At 33.2% G+C, this 19,069-nt stretch overlaps 1 protein-coding gene across 3 annotated transcripts in view; it reads left to right on the top strand.

Moving 5' to 3' along the window:
• Window positions 1–19,069, top strand: part of Mmp2 (Matrix metalloproteinase 2) — a 187,830-nt gene that overhangs the window by 61,762 nt on the left and 106,999 nt on the right. For all 3 annotated transcript variants that reach the window (XM_089083307.1, XM_089083308.1, XM_089083306.1), the window contains exons 3-4: window positions 7,237–7,338; window positions 8,458–8,627. In XM_089083307.1, the coding sequence (XP_088939433.1) occupies window positions 7,237–7,338; window positions 8,458–8,627 (272 nt within the window). The remainder of the gene's footprint in view (window positions 1–7,236; window positions 7,339–8,457; window positions 8,628–19,069) is intronic.

The raw sequence follows: 19,069 nt of genomic DNA, 5'->3' as shown, positions 1-19,069 counted from the left end.
AATTATCTTCCCGGAGTTATCGATTCGCGTGGCCATGCGTTTTGTACTTCGCTTTTATCGTCAATTTCTTTTCGCTGTTGAGGTCGCCACCATTTCTCCATGATTTCTTTATTAACCGCGCTCGTGTAATAAAATGCAGCACTGCTCCGACCCGCTGTCGTCTTTATTGCATTCTATATATCTTGAAAATATATCATGCGATCATAAATATTCATAAAAGTTATTTGTAACCGTTTTACCGTACTACATTTGTTCGAGAACGCAACAATATTAACGCAGTAATATGGCTTCTCTATCGTGGATCTATTCGTTATTATAACATATTTTTACAGATATTTTACAGATATTTTAAGAAATAATTTTTAGAAATTATAATTAGTATACCCTCTCCCCTCCCCCCCCCCCCACACACACACACACACACACACACATTGAAATGAAACAGAATTCTTGGAAGAATAATGCATCACTATTTCTATTTATTTTGGGAGACTTGTAATTTTATCATTCGTTTTAATCACGCGATGAAAAGTCAAACGACGCAGCGTGTGCGTGTGGATATTGGAAATGCAGTGCACACTACGTGCACACGATTAGTTCGACGCGATCGACTTTACAAACTCTTCCGCCTCGGTAACCTTTTTACCCGTCCCGTTTTTCCGCTCGTCGCGCGACGTCGTTTGCCACTTCGTCGTTTACGGAAGCACACGGACGTCGAAAGTCACGCCTCGCATGCGGCGCCGTGAAAAGGTTGGAGGAAACATACGCCGTCCGTACGGTTCAACAGTGCGATGCGAAGTCGCGCGAGAGCATGTATTCGCGCGCGTTTCCCGCGCGTTAGGAAAAACGCGGAGAAAAATCAAACAACGCTGCAACGCTTTGATTTCCCCGTTAACGGACTTGTTAATCCTGAAATGCGGACCGGCCAACCACCGCGCCTTCGCTATTTACACGCGCGAATCGTTTGCCTTCAAAAAATTTGCTATTTGAAAATAACAATAAATATAACGTACGATACATAAATATTATTATTTGTTATAATCAATATTTCCAATTTATTGCGAGGTAAATTATGGAACATTGATCTGAAAATATTTTAATAATTTTTACAAAATAATTATTGATTAAATTATTTTATTAAATTTAAAATTCTTTTTGTGTGTTATTTATAGATGACAAATTTTAATATAAATGTATTTCTTGTGATAATAAATGAGCACTTTCAAACGCGCAATATAAATTATAAAAAATTAATTAGGATTTATTTATAGTTTTCTCTCTCTTTTTCTTTCTTTCTCTTTTATTTTTGCAAAATATTAAACATATATATATATTCCCTTTCAATTTAAATAAACATCACCGTACACAGATTATTAATTTTAACAATAATATGTTTTAAATTAATACATATTACATATACGATACTGAATGCACAACGCATATTAATTACGATTAATAAAATTTAGTACAAATTCATTGTTCACCGAAATGTAATGAAATGTAATTAAAATCTGACATGTTTTTATACGTTCGCCTCTTTAAACACGGAAGGCCAAACAAAATGAATGTCGGATGACATCAAAGGCAAAAAGCTTTCCTTCTGCGCGGCCATGTGAATATGCATACACTCGTTTTTATACAGGTACAAAGACGAGTGACTTTTCCAAGAGACCTTTTTGTCCGACCACGACCGTACACCTCGACGAAATTATTATTATGTTCAGTCGTCATAAGCAAAGTAACTAATTTTCTTGCGTGCATGCGAGATAGTCAAGTCCAGAGTCATAAAGATAGTGAGAGAGAAAGAGAGAGAAAGACAATTGCACTTTTGTAATTTTGCGTCCATTATGACTACGATCGGTTGTTCTCTGAAATTGTACTTCGTTGCTCCATTTTTTTAGCTTTATTCTTTTAGCTTTAAACCACAGCGCCACGGTGCAAAATTGAAGAGAGAGACCATTCATATCGACATAATAACAATACAAATTGAAAAGCAACAAAATCGTAACGGACTCTTCGACTCTGCTTACATCTTTTAAAATTATCTTTCTCTCTCTCTCTCAAATCTTTGAAGAAGCGAGATTGTTATTTGATTTATCATTTGATTGTCATCAATTACTTTGACCGAACGACAGATAATATTGCATTGTATATTGTATAAATGTATAGAATTTTTTGTGATTGTGCTGAAGATCGCGATCTTCGATGTGCGTGTTCTTTGTATCGAGCATCGAGAATGATGCAAGCATCCGAGAAATGCATCTTCCCCTTTCTCTCGTTATTCTTCGAAAAAGAGATTCTCCTTTCTTCTGTCAGCGCTATCGGGAACCATGACCGAGTTCCCTCACCGCGCAAGTTTTCCTTTTACCGCGACCTGATAAGCGTGACTTGCTAGGAGTAACAAACGACACGACCTTGCCCTTTTGTTCGACGGCTTTAGGGTTCATTGGCGCTGTCGATAACGTTTCCAGTGGGAGATGCGCAAGGCGAATCTTACGACGTCGCCTTTAATTCATCTCGACGTTTTCCCAGCCGTTCATGACTTGCCGCTCGAATTGCTATGATCTCATTGTGGCGATGAATCGTCATATTGCTATTTCCCGTTTGCTCGTATGCAGCTGTTGGTTCACGTCAAAATTGATGGGAGCCGAATTTGAAGACATCGCAACTCGAGCAATTAAAAAAAAAAAAAAAAGAATTGCGATTGGATAATAGACGTTTTCTTTTCTCATTATTTTTGTGTTTACTCGCGCATCGTTTTTCTCTTAAAAATTAACAAGATCAGCGCGAGAAGATCGTGAAAAATTATATCTATGAGAGATGTCCGGGAGTCACTTAAGGGCAATGATGGCACGTTAAAGCGGGCTAGAAAAGGGGGCTAGTAGGGGGAGTCTCTCCGAAAATATCTCTTTGTTCGAGACATTTCTCGATATATTTTATCCGCCTTAAATGGCGGCGCGAGCAAGGAGTGACGTGTGCGCGGTGCAACCGGTTCTCCAAAGCAAAGGGGATCCGCGAACAATGCGGGAGAAATCTTGCGTGCTCGATGACCAAACACGGCCTAAGTCCAATGGTGCACCCTCCGCGAGCTCCTCGCGTGTCTCCCTTCGTGGACGACGCACGTGCGTGTTCCGCGCGTTTACAAGCCGCTCATATATGGCCTCGGTGAAACGTAGCTGGCAAAGAACGCGTAATACGCCGTAAAAGATACTTTACGATCGAGATAGTTAGGACAATTTAGCTCGAAAAGATACACTGCAGATTAGCTGGTAACTAGAGCAACAGGAAGCGCACTGGTTTAGTATCTCATTAAATGTGTAAACGTTTAATAGCTGTCATTGAGCCAATTAAAGAAATATAATTGTAAAAATAACGATATGAAATTTATTAAAACTTTTAAAAATAGTACTTTTCTTGAAACCATTATTAGTTTTAAAAGAAACATTGAGAATAAGAACGTTGTATTCTCAATCTTTTATATTTATGTTATTTTTTTTAATAATATTTATTTAAAAATTTTTAGTTATTTTCAAAGAAATGGTTTCATTTTTTTAGTAAATGTATATGTCAGATATATTTTTTTGATATTTACAGACTTTTACAGTGTTTTAATTTAATAAGTGACTACGCTCCCGATATTTTCTTTTAGCAATTTTGAGTCTTTGAGCCGTTGTTAATTACTTTCCGTAATCATTTCTTCGATAAAATTATAACAAATATTCAGAAGATTAAGAAAAAAAAAAAACAGACCGTGATGAGTAAAGTCAAGAACTCTTGCGAAATATTTTTAAATGAAATATATTTCACAAGGTGCCGAACAAAGCGATGCTAACTAGAGTCTTTATAACCAAATGTCAAAGCGAAAAGTAGAATTAATTAAATATAACATTAATTAATTCTAAATTTAAATTTAAATGTAACTTTAATTTTGATTATGTTTCGTTACAATCTTCTTTATATTAATTTCTTAATATTGGATTTAAATTTTATTTAATTTATTTAATTTTTAATTTTAATAAAAATCTATACGCTTAAAACAACATACCATAAAACACCAATCACTTACAGATTTTATGTTTTATTTATAGACTTTTATATCTTTTATATCTGAACTTTTCATGTTCGAACAATTGATTCTAAAAGGTGTTTTTATCACATTGCCAGATATAGATTTTCAGTATCATGAATATTTTATGAGAAAATTTTACGAGATGATTTCCCAGAACATATTTTCTCAATACATTTTTTTTACCGTTAAACTGTGAATATCGTTATTCATACGTATAGATGTATATTTAAGAGACAGATAGAATTGAAATATCTGAAAGGAGGCAGATTGAATGGGAAAGGAGGATCGGATATCAATCGTCCTAATGATGTCTTGCGATCTCAAAGGCCCTTTTGTCGAGGACATCGGAGAACGTCATGTATCATTGGTACTTGAAAGGTTTTAAGACAAGCGCAAAGACAAGCGAAAATATCGCGTCGTTTCCACTTGGCAATTTTTCACGTATCAAAGATCCTCTTAAATTCATCCGTGAAATATATTTTCGTAGATAAAAATTTTTAATTCTATTAAAATCGAAGGAATTTTGTCGTGGATCTTAAGAAAAATATAACGTTTCTGCTATCGCTATTTTTCGTATTATTAAAAAACAATTAAATTTTATAAATTAATGAACATAATTGTTATGGTTCGGCCAGGCCAGACTAAATTGCGCTTGTTTATCTTATCGAAGATTCTTTTGCCAAGATTAGTTTTTTTTATCCTTTCCCTCTTTTATCTTTCTTTTGTTCTTTTTGCCAAGATCAGTTTTTTGCTCTCTCTCTCTCTTTTATCTTTCTTTTCTTATTTCTTCATCTTCCTTTTCTTATCGCCGAAAGTTGGAACAGTATGCGAGCGCAAACTTTTTTATTTCCTGACGCGAATCGGAATTCGTTCCTGTGGCGGGCGACGATGGCGGTCGGGAACAAGACGCTTCCTTCGTCTGGAGCGATACCCGAGGAATCACTAAAGATAGCGACACTCCGCCACGTGTCGACCTAACAGACTTCCGACGGTTTCGTCATCTCAATGGACTCTTTCCGCGAAATTTGCGGCGATTTTAGTGCACCCGCAACCCGCGAAATTACGTCTATGCTGCTTCTTCTACTTCACTTTAAGCGAGAAATACTTATTAAGTTAGGAAGATGAAATTGAAGAAGCAATTTTTGCATAAAAAGAGGATAAAAATTTTTATGGAGAGACTATACAAATAAAGATGCATAGTTAAATAAAATATATTTAAAAAGCAGAATGAGTAATTATTGATTTATGTGAAAAATAAACTGTTCAAAACAAATTTTCCAAAAATAGATTACTTAAAAATAGATTGTTGAAAATATATTTAATAATTATTTAAATAAAATTAAATAGTCTATTATTCTCGATATATTATGTGTTTTTGATTGAATAATATCTTTGTATTTATAATTGAAACAAATTAACAATCTCCCTAAAATTATTAATAATATATACACGTATAGATACATACAACATATAAAATACGTCGTATATATTGTTTTGATCATTTTTCATATTATTTAGAATTTATTTATTGGATCATTTATATATGTATATCTGCCTGGATTTATAATCTAATTATAATTATAGGAAAATTTATTTTACAGAAAGATAACGTTTTATTATTATTTTAAATGCTTTATCAATGGCAACATAGTCTGAGGGCAGGCTTGCTTTAATTAATTTCTCGGGCCAACCGCGTAAATATCTACACTCTCACACAAGTTTCCATATGTACCGCGTTTAGCCGCAATGTACAACATTACACTTACATTTTGCGCAACATAATATATGCTCCGTAAACCTTACACAGTCTTTCTTGATTTCACGGCCTGTAATTTAGCGTTTACGGCCAAGCACATAATAATGATCTAGAAAGAATATTTAACGCGGAATAACTGGCCGTGACTCGGCATGCAAATGAGCGTTTATGTCTTGTGAATTTCTGCGGATTTATGATCTTTCACCTCTCTCTTAGCCTTCGTACATTCTATTTTCAAAGCTATCCGCAATCTTCGCATTATTCTACCTGTAAGATTATCCGACGAAGTCATGCTTTAAAGTTTAGGTTAAAAGGCCAGCATCCATCAAACTTTTATTAGTAAATAAGTCAGTTTTATATATATATAAAAAATAATGCATTAAGAAGTTACGTCTAAAGATAGATATATTTAAAGAACACGTTTTTTTTTCCTCTCTTTCGATTAAAATCATAGTTATTAGAGAGAAAGAATAATAAAATAAAACTGACAGGCAAAAGGTTAATAAAACAAAACTAGTTTTATGAAAACGGTTTGAAAAGCATTTCCCTTCCGTAGTTTCGCCTGTGTTCGAATGTTTTTTTCACGCCAACTGGTTGTCGCTGATTGCTGTCACAATTTTTATCTCGATGTGATGCGCGGATAAATCGATACGAGTAAGTGCAGATAAGCACTTTGTATTTGCACGCACACATCCGTGATGTGCGCGCGTGTATCTTGGGATTACACACTTGCACATTTTATCCTCGTTACGGTAACAATCTCGTGTTGGAAAATAATTTTCAGTTCGATTTCGCGCTCGTTAGAAGCGTGTAAAAAAAGAGAAAAGAATTTTGCCGTGATTTCTATCAACATGCGACTCGATAGAATCATCATGCCGTCCGACGAATCAATTGAAAAAGAGAGATGGAGAGAGAAAGAGAGGGAATATTATCATCTCGTAATAATCGATGCCGCATGTGCGATCTGATAATGCGTATTTGCTGAACTATTTCCCATTAAGTCGGTTGCCAGGTAATCACGGCAATGTGCATAAATTAACAGCTTGTCGCGCGAGAATGTAAAATGATTGTAAATTCGCGAGAGAACACGATTCTGCATGGATTAAATTTACTTCTCGATGTAGAGTATGTATTTCGTTATTGATTTTGGTAGTAATCAAGTGGAAAGTATTCAAAAACATTTCGATTTCTTAATCAAATGAAAGTACTATCTTATTATTAGACTTCTATTATCGAGTAACACATTTTTGATAACACGTAAATTCTATATGTTTTTATTGCGAGATGATTTTGGGAAAAGGACTTTTTGAAGGAAAAATATTTTTTAATATATATTTATCAGATATAAATGTTTTTATTTTATGTTATTTCTTTTGTATTGTTGTACCTAATTATGTTTTTTCTGTTGCAGCAAAATTATCTCATGAGATTCGGTTACTTACCTCAGACCGATCTCGAGACAGGAAACTTGCGCACGGAGGATCAACTCAGGGACGCTATAAAAAATCTGCAGGTAAGCAAAATTATGTTATAAAGAGATATAAAATTTTATTACGCCGCAAAAAATAAATGCGGGCCGTGTAATAAATTAATATTTTTAGTTTTATTGTTTTAAACATCAAATTCTTCTGCAGAAAATCTTTCCATGTTGCATACAGTCTTAGAGTCTTAATTGCAACATTTTGTTTAATTCTTTTTTGCATCCACCTCTTACTATTTAGTTTAAATTAATTATATTATTTCCATTTTGTAATTTACATGAGAAAATAGTTTGAGATAACTCTCGAGAACTCTGTAATGAAAGATAAAAAGATTTTACTATAAGAACATCGGAGTGAATTTCTTTATTTCGCGAGAGTATTCATCTTAAAAGCGCAGTCGACCGATTCTGCCTGCAGAAGCTGTCGCGAATCGATGGAAATTCCGTCGAAAGAAATAGGAAAATGGGGCAAATGTCCTAAGGGATTTCGTCGAATGCCGACATATATCCCTCTTATTCTCGATTCTTATGTAAATCTTCATTGAGCAAGCGCGAGCTTGCGTTCTTACTATTTTTCTCTCGCAAATGTCTGCATTCGTAATCATTATTTGAGAGCAGCGAAGCCGGGGAGGGATTGCTGATCGAAGGGATCAAACTCAAACGCGAAATGGAACGCATCGGAATGCTTTGGACATTCTAATCTCGGGTCCAAAGCTCGGGTTCCGTCCGTCGAATACATCTCTCGATGGTTTTATCGATAATCGCGTTTGTCAGATTCCGAACGCGTTTCTGGTTGAAATGCTCGAAAGCGTTTAGCTCCGTTCAAAAAAGGTAAAAAAAAAAAAGAGGATTTCCCAGACTGGAGGAAGCGATTATGTTTCCGAAAGCTATGTATACGATAAAACGGACTTTTCGAGATATCGATTAAAATTATAGATTCGTGAATAAAATTATATAATGGTTTTAGTATCTGTTGTAGTAAGTAATAAAGAATTAATTTTTTGATGATTATAAAGTTAAGTAATGAACGCAATACACAAAGTGAATGTAACTTTTAGTTTGTGATATTTCTTTCTTAAAATTAGAATGTCACTTTTATACAGTTAAGCTAAATCCTGATTATAATAAATTGTATATATTTATGATTTTCAGAAATTCGGTGGTATTTCTGTGACTGGGCAGATTGACGAGGCGACGAAGAAGTTAATGAGAGCCAGGAGATGTGGATTGCCGGATCAGCCGGATCCCAGATTCACCAGGACGAGGCATAAACGTTTCACCATCCATGGGCAACAATGGCCGTATCGGAATCTCACCTGGAGGTAAGTACGTCTTATTGTTTCAATGTAATAGACTAATCTTTTAATAGAATATTACTGAAACTAGTAGAACAGAAATCCAGAATGATATATTTAGAACAGGATATCATTGCGATAATAAATTTGATATTTCTCTAAAATTAGATTAGTATTTGAATAATTTTGACTTGACAGTTGCCGTTATATAGAATAATTTGTCCGCAATTCACTTTATTATGCTTATCTTATGTAGTAAATCTTAAAATTTTTTTTATCGCTTTTAAAAAAATAAATAAATTTCTCTTAATTATGTTATAATATGTACACATTGAGTGCTTATAGTATTTTTATGCTTGACTTATAAAGTTTTCCAAAATCTCAATTTTTTTTTATCTTTATCTCTGTTCTTTTTCGAGAAAGTGCAGAACAAAGTCGAGCGTGGTAAACTCTGGTCGGAGATCGTTGCTCAAAAATCCGTGTAATTTTGACGACGAGGACGCATTCGGAGCGAGCTGCGAGAGTCACGCGCTGTCGGGACTGCGGCGATGCGTTTTTCGCGGCGGCAGCGAAAACTCGCGGACGGATTTATTCGCGGCATGGCACGGCGGACGAGGGACGATAATAATATCCCCGAGCGTTTCTCGACGCGGCGATAACTCATCTGTAGGTACCTGTTGGCCAGAGTCGCGCTCCAAACAGGATGTCTGGCCCCTTAATTGCGGGCTTCCTCGTGTCGGGGCCTCGCCCCGCATTAATGCACTAACCCGACTCGGAAATGCCATTGACATTGTTGGTACCCGGCCAACTGGCGAATCTCCTTAGAATTGTAGAACGACGAAAATGCTGCGTGAGCATCTTCTTGAGAAGATTACAAGCACTTTAGCGCGCCAGAAACGGTATTTACATGTTCCTCTTGACGCGCGACTCTACGCGTTATTAGAATATGCTCTCAACTTTCAAGTTTGCATCTGAAAGGACGCAACTCTTTATTTTGTCCTTGTTAATCATTGAAAGCCAAGAAAGATGGAACGATACTTGTGTCGACTTGTGTCGCTAAATGAAAGGAAAGCATCCTTTTTAACATACAACACATTTTCGTGTTTAATTTTTGTGTTTAAAATGGAATTTTTCGGAAGCTTGTATTAGCTCGTGCGGGAAATATTGATTTGCTTGAAATATAAAATTATCAATATTTAAACAGCAATGTTTGGAAAATAAGTATACAAAAACGAACATAGTACATAATTCTTTCTTTTTTTTTTTTTTCATTTATGCAAAATCGGATATTGGATAATATGATTTGAAAACAGAACCAAATTAATTAACGATACTTATATACGTTTGCACGATGATTTAAATTTATTATTAAGTATAGTACCAATTATTTTTCTGTTGTTTTCTTAAGTTTGAAGACTTTTATTATTTTTAATCTAATGTGTGTGAATATATACGTTGAATGTAAACGGTAAAACAGATCTCTGTTGATGAATCATGCCGGTACCATAGAGAACTAACGGATTCGCGTTGATACGAAGAACAGCTGCAGTATCGGCTCTATTCCCATGCATCATGTGGCACCCTCTAGCAATTAACCGATAGACACGATTTTATTGATTTATAACTCAACCGTTAATTAAACAAAATATCAAGTTATTAAATAATCTGCATTTACAGTTATTCATTAGAGTAATTTCATATTTATCGTCTCAGCGCGATCTCTCTTCTTCATTTTTATATAAGCTTGCTTTTGTAATTTTTATATAATATAAAAATGTTGTGTGAGCTTTTTTGTTAATGTCGTTCAATTATTTCTTGCACGTGATCATATACTTTGACATAATGTAGAAGAAAAAAATAGGTGAAAAGTCGGAATAAATAATATTGGAAAAATTATGTTTTTAACAATATAATTTCAAATTATGATATATGCATTACATACGCACTTACGTACTTTTTATATTGGTATATCAGGTTACAAGTTTCATTTTCTAAATATTCTGAAACATTTAATTATCCCTGAACAGAAAAATAAATTAACTGACAAAAAAATACATTAAAGTCAAATTTGACTTTTTGAGGTCTAATCAGATATCGTTGTCATTATTATTAATTATGCATTGAAATGCATTTGTATAGTGGGCTACACGCGTCACGACTGTTGCTATTTTGCGCGAAATTTAACGTGGTCGTTAATATTCACACACGCTAATTAACGCGAGGTTCTACGGTAGGTTTGTTAATTAGTCGCCTTAACGAACCGGGCCTTCCGACGGCAGGGATGAGACAAGTCCCCGCGTGCGAAAAACATCCCCGTAATTTTCACTCTCTGCGAAAAACTCTCTACGGCGACTGTATCCTGAATCAAAGTGCGTGGCGACGTGGATTGGGCAGACCGAGCAATTGACTTCGTTATCCGGTTATCGTGCTACGATTCTCTCGCGAATTCAGCGAACCCTGCGAAAGGGCTCAGAACGGACACCCAGTCCTTTGTGTACGTTTTCGATCGGGGCAAATTTGACAGATTTTCGCGCGGGTTCGAAAACGAGGGTTCGTTTGCCTTCCTAACTGAGCTCTATTTGTTCTTCTCTATGTGCGTGGCGTCAGAAGAGAATATGAACTTTTTATGGGGTAAAAGCTTGGAAGAGTGAGTGAATTGAAGGTACCAATTTTACATTGGTATTTTTATTTCTTTTTTTTTTCTTTGAAGGAAAAATTATAAATGTAAATAAAGAGATACCAATGTGCGATATGCACTTTCTTATGTATAAGTTTCCATTGGATACATTATTTAACAATACTAGTTTGCCTTGAACATTTTTATTTTTGGTTGTGGTTCTTTGTAACAAATTCATTTATATTCGGTTGCGCCTCAAGATATTTGTTTATACAGCTAGGTGAAATTATATTTCTCTTTCATTTGCGACGTTAAGTGCCGTATGATTTTAAACGCGGGGAAAAAATTGCAATAGAGACTAGCGCCTTAATAGCCAGTGTGAGATAAGAAATTAACGGTGACGGCACTTCCGCTAATTTTCCCCACGGTCGTTCGAGCGGATAGCTCGAGATTAACGTCGTCTCTGGAGCTTCGAACGTGAATTTTACGAGTCTTGATCGCCATAAATTCCGTTTTTCCTTTTTCAATGTTATTTTAATAAAGTACTCCTTATAATAAAATGCAATGAAATTAATTTAGACTTTTATACGGACTTTTAACTAAATGTTTAATAATTTTCTTAAACAAACAAAGTCTTATTAATATTTCTTTAATAAGCTTTATTTCTTTAATTAATATTTCTTTAATATCTTTCTTCTTTCTCTTTAAATAATTTTTAAATATTTCTCTTAAGATGTTACATATCTTTAGAAAAAAAATTATATTGTTAAATGGCATATAAAATTTCATAATGTTATAAAATGATAAGTTAAGAATATTTATGAATATTTATATATAGATTCTCTTAGATTCTCATGATATTGATACCGTGATACAAGAATACGATTGCAATACGAGAATTTGGATTTGGTTTGCTAGACAGAATGGGGATGTTACAGTATATTGGCTTAAGAATTGTCATTGCTTATGGGACAAGATGTTTTTACGGTTGACTACATGATCCGCGAACGAATACTAGGGTTTGCTGTCGTTTTACACGTTTTACGATTTGTACAGTCAGCTGGACTTTGAAGAGATAAAAACGAATCTCTAAAGCTGAAAGTCGGAAGTTGATCCATTGTGTTTGTCTTTGCAAGTATATTGGGAAAACGTCTCTCCGTAAAGTCGCGAGGAGATGCATTTTCAACGCAATATCAAAACGTTTCGCTCGATCATGTTGAAGTAAGGATCTTTAAGTAAAGAAAGAAAAGTACCGTTATTATAAAAGTACCGTTTTACACCGAAATGTTTTCAAAATGTGACTGAGGAAAATTGACATTTTTGAATTATATTACGGAAATATTTATTGTATTGCAAAGACGTTACTGTTTTAATTAATAGATATTAAATTAAGTTTTCCTGTTTTATTATAAGATACAGTAAAATAAAATTTTTAAATAAAATATACAAAATATACAAAATATACAAAATATGAGATTTTCAAAATACAAATTAAAAATTATGGAAACATAAAAGAATTGTATTTATAAGATATAAAATAAATATATATATCTTTTAGAGAATTTTTAATAAATTTTTTAAATCGTGCTAAATACCTAAATCTGCTTTTTCGCTCTTTTAAAACATTTCAACTTTTGTTCTTTATACAATGAATGTTCAAAAAATAATTAGTGCGCCTCCATTATTATTGCAATATTATAAGAAGCACGCAAGAACCATGAAAACCTTTTTTTAATAGCAGCCCTAAGCAGCCATAAGTAAAGAGAAAAGCTCACGAATTATTTAATTGTTTGCGAATTTTTGATAAAAAGATAAAAATTGAAGTAGCATCGCGAAACGTGAATCGACACGCATCCGAGTAGAAATTGGAACTCATATGTATCTAGTCATGACGTAGAAAAGTTGTGTCTTACATAGTATATGTCTAGTTTTTTTAGCTAAGTATTAGCCAGAAATGTAACGCTCACTTCTCCTAATAATCATGCAAAATAAATTGGCTAGTAAGACATAAAAAAATAACTAGTAGCTATCTAGCCTAGACTAGACAATGACTAGACAGGAAATAAAACAAAAAATTTATTTCTTTTATAATTATTTATCTTTTCTATCAGAGATACTTTGCTAATCTTTAAACGATATCATATCCTTAACTCAGAATTCTGTATCAGAGAAATACCTAAGTACTAAATAATTTTTTTAATCACAATTTTTTCTATGGCTTTTGTGTGTTCTTTTTAAAAGGTGGAATGCCGATTTCTATTCCTGAAAATCTTAATTATAATTTTATTTAAATTGTACTTAGAAAAACTCGTTTACAATTACTATGTAGTGTTATATCTCGAGTTACGAAAGGAACTTCGCTTTTGATGTCCTTTGAATAAGGGGAAGTTAGCTTTTTGTGAAAAGGTCAAAGATTTGCCTGTTATTTTCATTTCCTTTTTCTCTTTTTATTTCCCTCTCTTTCTCTCAATTTCTCTCAGCTTCACTCGATATCAACGCCAAACTTCAAAGTTGAATGCATAAAAGAAAGCGACACAACGATTCGAGGCTACGAGAAATTTCGCAGCTGGGCATTGCGAACAAAATTAGCTAGTTAGCAAAAATTTCTCAGTCATCCTTGGCGAGTTCTTTCGCAAATTTTTCATTTTGCATAAAGTACAATTTTGTGTAATGGAATAATTAATCGTGCGGGCGAATGTTTTGTTAAAAAATTTTAGAAATTTCTTTTCGCCAAGTGTTGGATAAATTTGGGAGAGTTAAAAGGACAAATCATACATTTTTACTTAGAGAATTTATATTGTAGCTTTTGTAGCTTTAACGCGATTGTTCGAAATATCTTTGTAGTCGTTAAGATATTTTCTTTCATATTTCACCGGAGTCCATTAAAGTATTCTGTGACAGAATCACTGTATTAAGTCACTTCTTAACAAAAGCTACGTATGATTCTCCGCGTTTGAAATATTATGCGCATTAAGCTAAAATGGTAACTCGTTCTGCCTGCCGTAAGCGAAACATTTTCTCGCGTTTTACACGGATGTGGCGAAATTCGCTAGCCAGAAACTGGAGCGCTTGCCTCTTTATGACGTTTCCCTCCACGTGCTGCTGTTGGGAGAAAGAGAGTCGAGAGTGCAAATTGAATCGGAAATATGTATACGAGGAAATTTTTGCGTCAAAGTATTCTCGAAATTGAAGCTATCAATCAGAACTGCAGTCGATAGAAAAATATGACGTGTGATAAATACTTAAAAATACGTTTGTAAATTATTTTTGAAAGTGTTTAAATTATAAGTGATTTTTAACGACTTTTGATTTCGCGAAGTTTCGTAATTATTGCGCGCGTTGTAACATTTATATTTAAGTAATAATAATAATAAAATATTGCAAAATTATTGGTTGCGTTCAGCAGAGAAAGCAGCTTTGCCATTGTTGTAAGATTCTTTAATATGATTGATTTATACAGTTAGCGAGGAAATTAAGGTTAAGAACTGATCATATTAAAGAGTCTTACAACAATTGCAAAGCTGCTTTCTCTGCTGAATAAAATCATTTGTTGTTACATCGTGTAAATGTGCTGCAGTTTTTCTCTTAATAAATTTGATATGAATACTTAAAAATTTAAAAGAGGTTTCTATCACAATAAAAGTAAATTAAATGTTAAAAAATAGTTAAAAAATGGCTCTGTAGGAAACGTATAAATAATTTGACGAGAGATAGATTAGTATATAAACTGTTTATTTCAATTTTGATCGAATAACGCATCATGTTTGGATAATATCATTTGATATTACATGTATAATTTTAACGCAATAATACAATTTATTGTTACAATATTGAGAAATATGTTTAAAATTATTACAAAAACATGCTTATATTTTTATAATAGAATATCACTATTTGAAAGCAAAAATAATTATTTTATCATATTTTAAATTTGAACATTTTGAAAGATTACCGAATAACAGGTTCATTTGTAGCAAAACAATGTCCTACATTCGTGCTTTCTAGTTTCGAGCCGATCTCGATCTTTGAATCGCCATTTAGTTGGCGATCGTCCAGCTAACGGATATCCAATTTGTTCGTAAAAAGAGAGAAATAATCGCTACATAAATCTTTGTGTCAGCGTACCTTTTATTCTTGCCTTATAGCAAGAGCAATATTTGCATCATTTTCTACGATGTTCTTTTTGAATTGAAACAAAACAAAAAAAAAAAAAAGAAAAGTTTTTTTACAAATTTAAAAATTTTTATATTGCAAAATACTGTTTTATTCATTAATTTTTTCAGAGTTTGCAAATTTTTTTAGTTTTATTAATATTTAACCAAATTTTTTTGTTAACAAATGTTAAAAAATTAGAAAATACATTTACAATGTATGAAAAAAATATATTTTTAAATTATTGTAAATTAATAACTTTAATAATATTTCCAGCATAAATTTACATCAGGTTTTTAATGTTACGTAATTTCATTTACTTCCAAATCAATGTTTTGAGGGAATTTTGTGGATTTTCCTTAATAAAAAAACTTAACGAAAGTCTTGATATTATTGTAGCTTGACATTTATACACGGAAAATAGTAGGCGGATTCTTTCGAGGTCAGATGTCAACAGCTTTAAAGGGCAATTGGACGATCCATATACTCACAAAGGGCGCCGTTCATACACATGATTTCATTTCAAATTGATGAATTTGGATCGACCGCGCGTTCTCTCGTCAGGGAGAATATTTTTCTTGATATCTGATCCGGGAAAAATCGACCTACAATATTCGCGGTATTCGTGGATTATATACTGCATGCCGCATTCCGTAGTCCAGATTTTGCGAATCCTGGATGAATATGATGCCATTCGTTCGTGAAAAAAATTTATGGCCATTATTCGTGACGTTTGAATTATTTACGATGCGAAAATTTGCAAACACGTAGTATCAATATAGTATAATAGTTCTGTGAATTATTCTAATAGCTAAATTTTTACGATCCGCTTGAATTTCGACTATATTTTTTTTGATGCGTTGAAAAATCCTAATTTAATCATTTTTCTGGCATTAAAAAACAAAATGGAAGAAAAATATGTGAAGCGAAATTGTTTATATTTGAAGTTATCTATATATAAAAATTTTCGCGTAAAATATTAACAAAGAAAGAAAATTACTAAAAGTAGCGTAATTCTAACCAGATATGATGTTAAAAATATATAAATATTGCAAAATTTTAAATTGAAATATATAAGTTTGCTGCCAGAGAAAACTTACAATAAAGAAGGATAATTTTTCATAATAAATGTGTTCTTTCCTTTTTGTGTTTCTTCTTAAATATTCTGAATATATCCTGAAATGCGGATAAATCAGTGAAAATTCTTGAACTTTTATACAGATTTTTATTATTTGTTTTATATTTGTATTAGATTTAGTAAAATTAAGTCACGAAGATAAAAATTGAATAAAAGTTTTGTATTAAAATCTTAAATATACTTGATCAACATTGAATCGAAACTACCGGAATGTTGACGAGATTACGCAATATCTAGGCGCGTTCCTCGCGTTTCTCGAACATTTTACTATTTATCCACGGCATTTCTATGTGAATAAAACATCAAATACGGAATATTGATTTCAGCGTTATTTCGAACAATAGTCGTCTTGTCTGATAAATTCCATAATGGTTTCTCCAGTCTGCGAAATAAAACGTCGCTCTTCAGTGCACGTCACTAAATTTTCTGCGACAAAAATTTCTGATCTATCGTAATTTATATTTGCATCAATAAATTGCAGCAGCGATTATATATTCTTAGGATGGAAATACAAGTTGTTTAGCTGAAGAGCATTTTTATAGTTAATTAAGTTGAAAATGAAAATCTTTTCGTTTCTAGAAGATAGTTATAAAAATGTTATAAAAAAGATAGTTATAAAAAAGGAATTTTCTAAAAGAATATCATAACAATAATAAAAAATAATACAATTAAATGAAATTATAACAAAAGTGATAAAAAATATGGATAATATGGAATACATTTTTTAAAATAATTGTTGAATCCATTTATTGAAATAGATTTCATAAAAATGTTTAAATTTAATATACGTGTAACATATATTTTTTTCATAATTTAATTTTTTGATAACATTCGATATTATTATATAACTTTCAGAATTATAAGCTTTAGAATTTTCTGTTTAATTTTTTTGTCGGTTTGTTTCATGTTGTTTCGATTTGTTTCTGGCTTTCGAGATGATTTTTGTAAGGTATAATTAGACCAAAAAGGGGGCGCGGAGTTTCCCTTAATTAAATAAAGGATGAGCGTAGTTTAAGGAGTCCCTGCCCTGTTTGCACTGTTTTAAATTCTCTCTCATTCTTGCGCATATGTATTTGGTAGACAAGAGGGTTTCTCTGGAACTTTTGCCACGCGGTAATTAAAAACTCGCGGAAAATAAAGGTCAAGCCTCGAGTAAGTGCGCTAATTGACCCGACTTTGCAATGGACAATCGCGTTTTACTCGCCGGGACACAAAATTCTCGACTTTCGCCTACTCGCCTCGGGATAAAGTCTCGCGTTTCGCGTTTCGTAGAGACACGGATTCAACAATGCATCAATAAGTGAATTTGGAATTTTCACTGTTGAAAAGTTTATGAACTATGTTATAAATTTTTCGCTTGTTTTCTTAAAATGCTTAAAATATGCGTTAATAATTAATTACAAACTGTAAATTGTAAAATAATTACAACATTAGTAATCAGTTGTAAGTAATTACAACATTAATAATAATTTGTTGATATAAAATTTGTACTATTTACTATCTACTTTTTTATCTACTTCCTTTTTACTTTTTATCTTTTTTATCTTATCGTGTCTTATTTATCTTAATCTGTTTTGGAAATATGTTTAAAAAGATTAAATTTCAAGCATTGTTTGAGTCAGGAACTGCCAGACCCGATATTTGTCACTGTGCAAACTTGATCTGATTTATTTCCTGCAATTGCATCATAACGGCTGGATAATCATCATCAGCGGTCATAGATTATGACCGCTCGGAAAATAGATTATGGCATGGACGAAACATCGTAATTACGACCGTGAGACTCAATAACTTGAATTCCAGCAATCGGAGCCTCGAGCACGTCATTGATCCTCATTAATTACTCGTTAATCTCTAATAGCTTTGATCGATCCGCTTTCTGATGCAAATCTGTTTGATGAATTTTCAAAGAAAATATCGATATCACCTATATATATATCTATTTTTTGTGGCAAAATAAATTGAGTGAAAGAGGAGGAATCTTGAAAAATTATCCAACTGAGTAAAAATATAATGATGAAAAAGTTGTTTAGAAATAAACCAACTTATTTTCGAAGAACTTTTCCATTAATTGGCGATGAATTTCTTATCTTATTTTTTACTTTCGTACTTGCATTTAAATACCTCTTCGCAGACTGCGCGAAATAATTTCCGATCGGAAATGCTTGAAATGGGAGTTAAGTGCGGGATGGGAATGGGATACTTCGTGGATTACAGTGAAAGTATATAGCAAGGCCAAGAGTCGATTTCCCGCGGACAATGGGGTCGTCTCATTGGAGCTTCGGCGAGAAGTGAGAAATACATGAGGAGATGGCAGTCGTTATGTGCCTTGTTAAATTTGGTAGAAAACGAGGCGCAAGCACGAAATCATCTTTCCAAGTGGATTGGGATCCGTGTGTGGAAAATTGAAGTAACAACGTTGACAATCTAACATTTCGTTGCGATCCCACGTTTCTCAATTGCGTTGGCTTTCGCCATGATGCACCATACAATCTCGTATAAAAATTCCGTCACGATTCCTACGATTCTGTGGCCTACTTCTGTATTTATTCCATCGCGTTA

The sequence above is a fragment of the Pogonomyrmex barbatus genome, unplaced genomic scaffold (assembly GCF_055798465.1).
Source record: "Pogonomyrmex barbatus isolate J1 unplaced genomic scaffold, ASM5579846v1 scaffold7, whole genome shotgun sequence".
Lineage (NCBI taxonomy): Eukaryota > Metazoa > Arthropoda > Insecta > Hymenoptera > Formicidae > Pogonomyrmex > Pogonomyrmex barbatus.
This window is presented reverse-complemented; position numbering and strand designations above follow the sequence as displayed.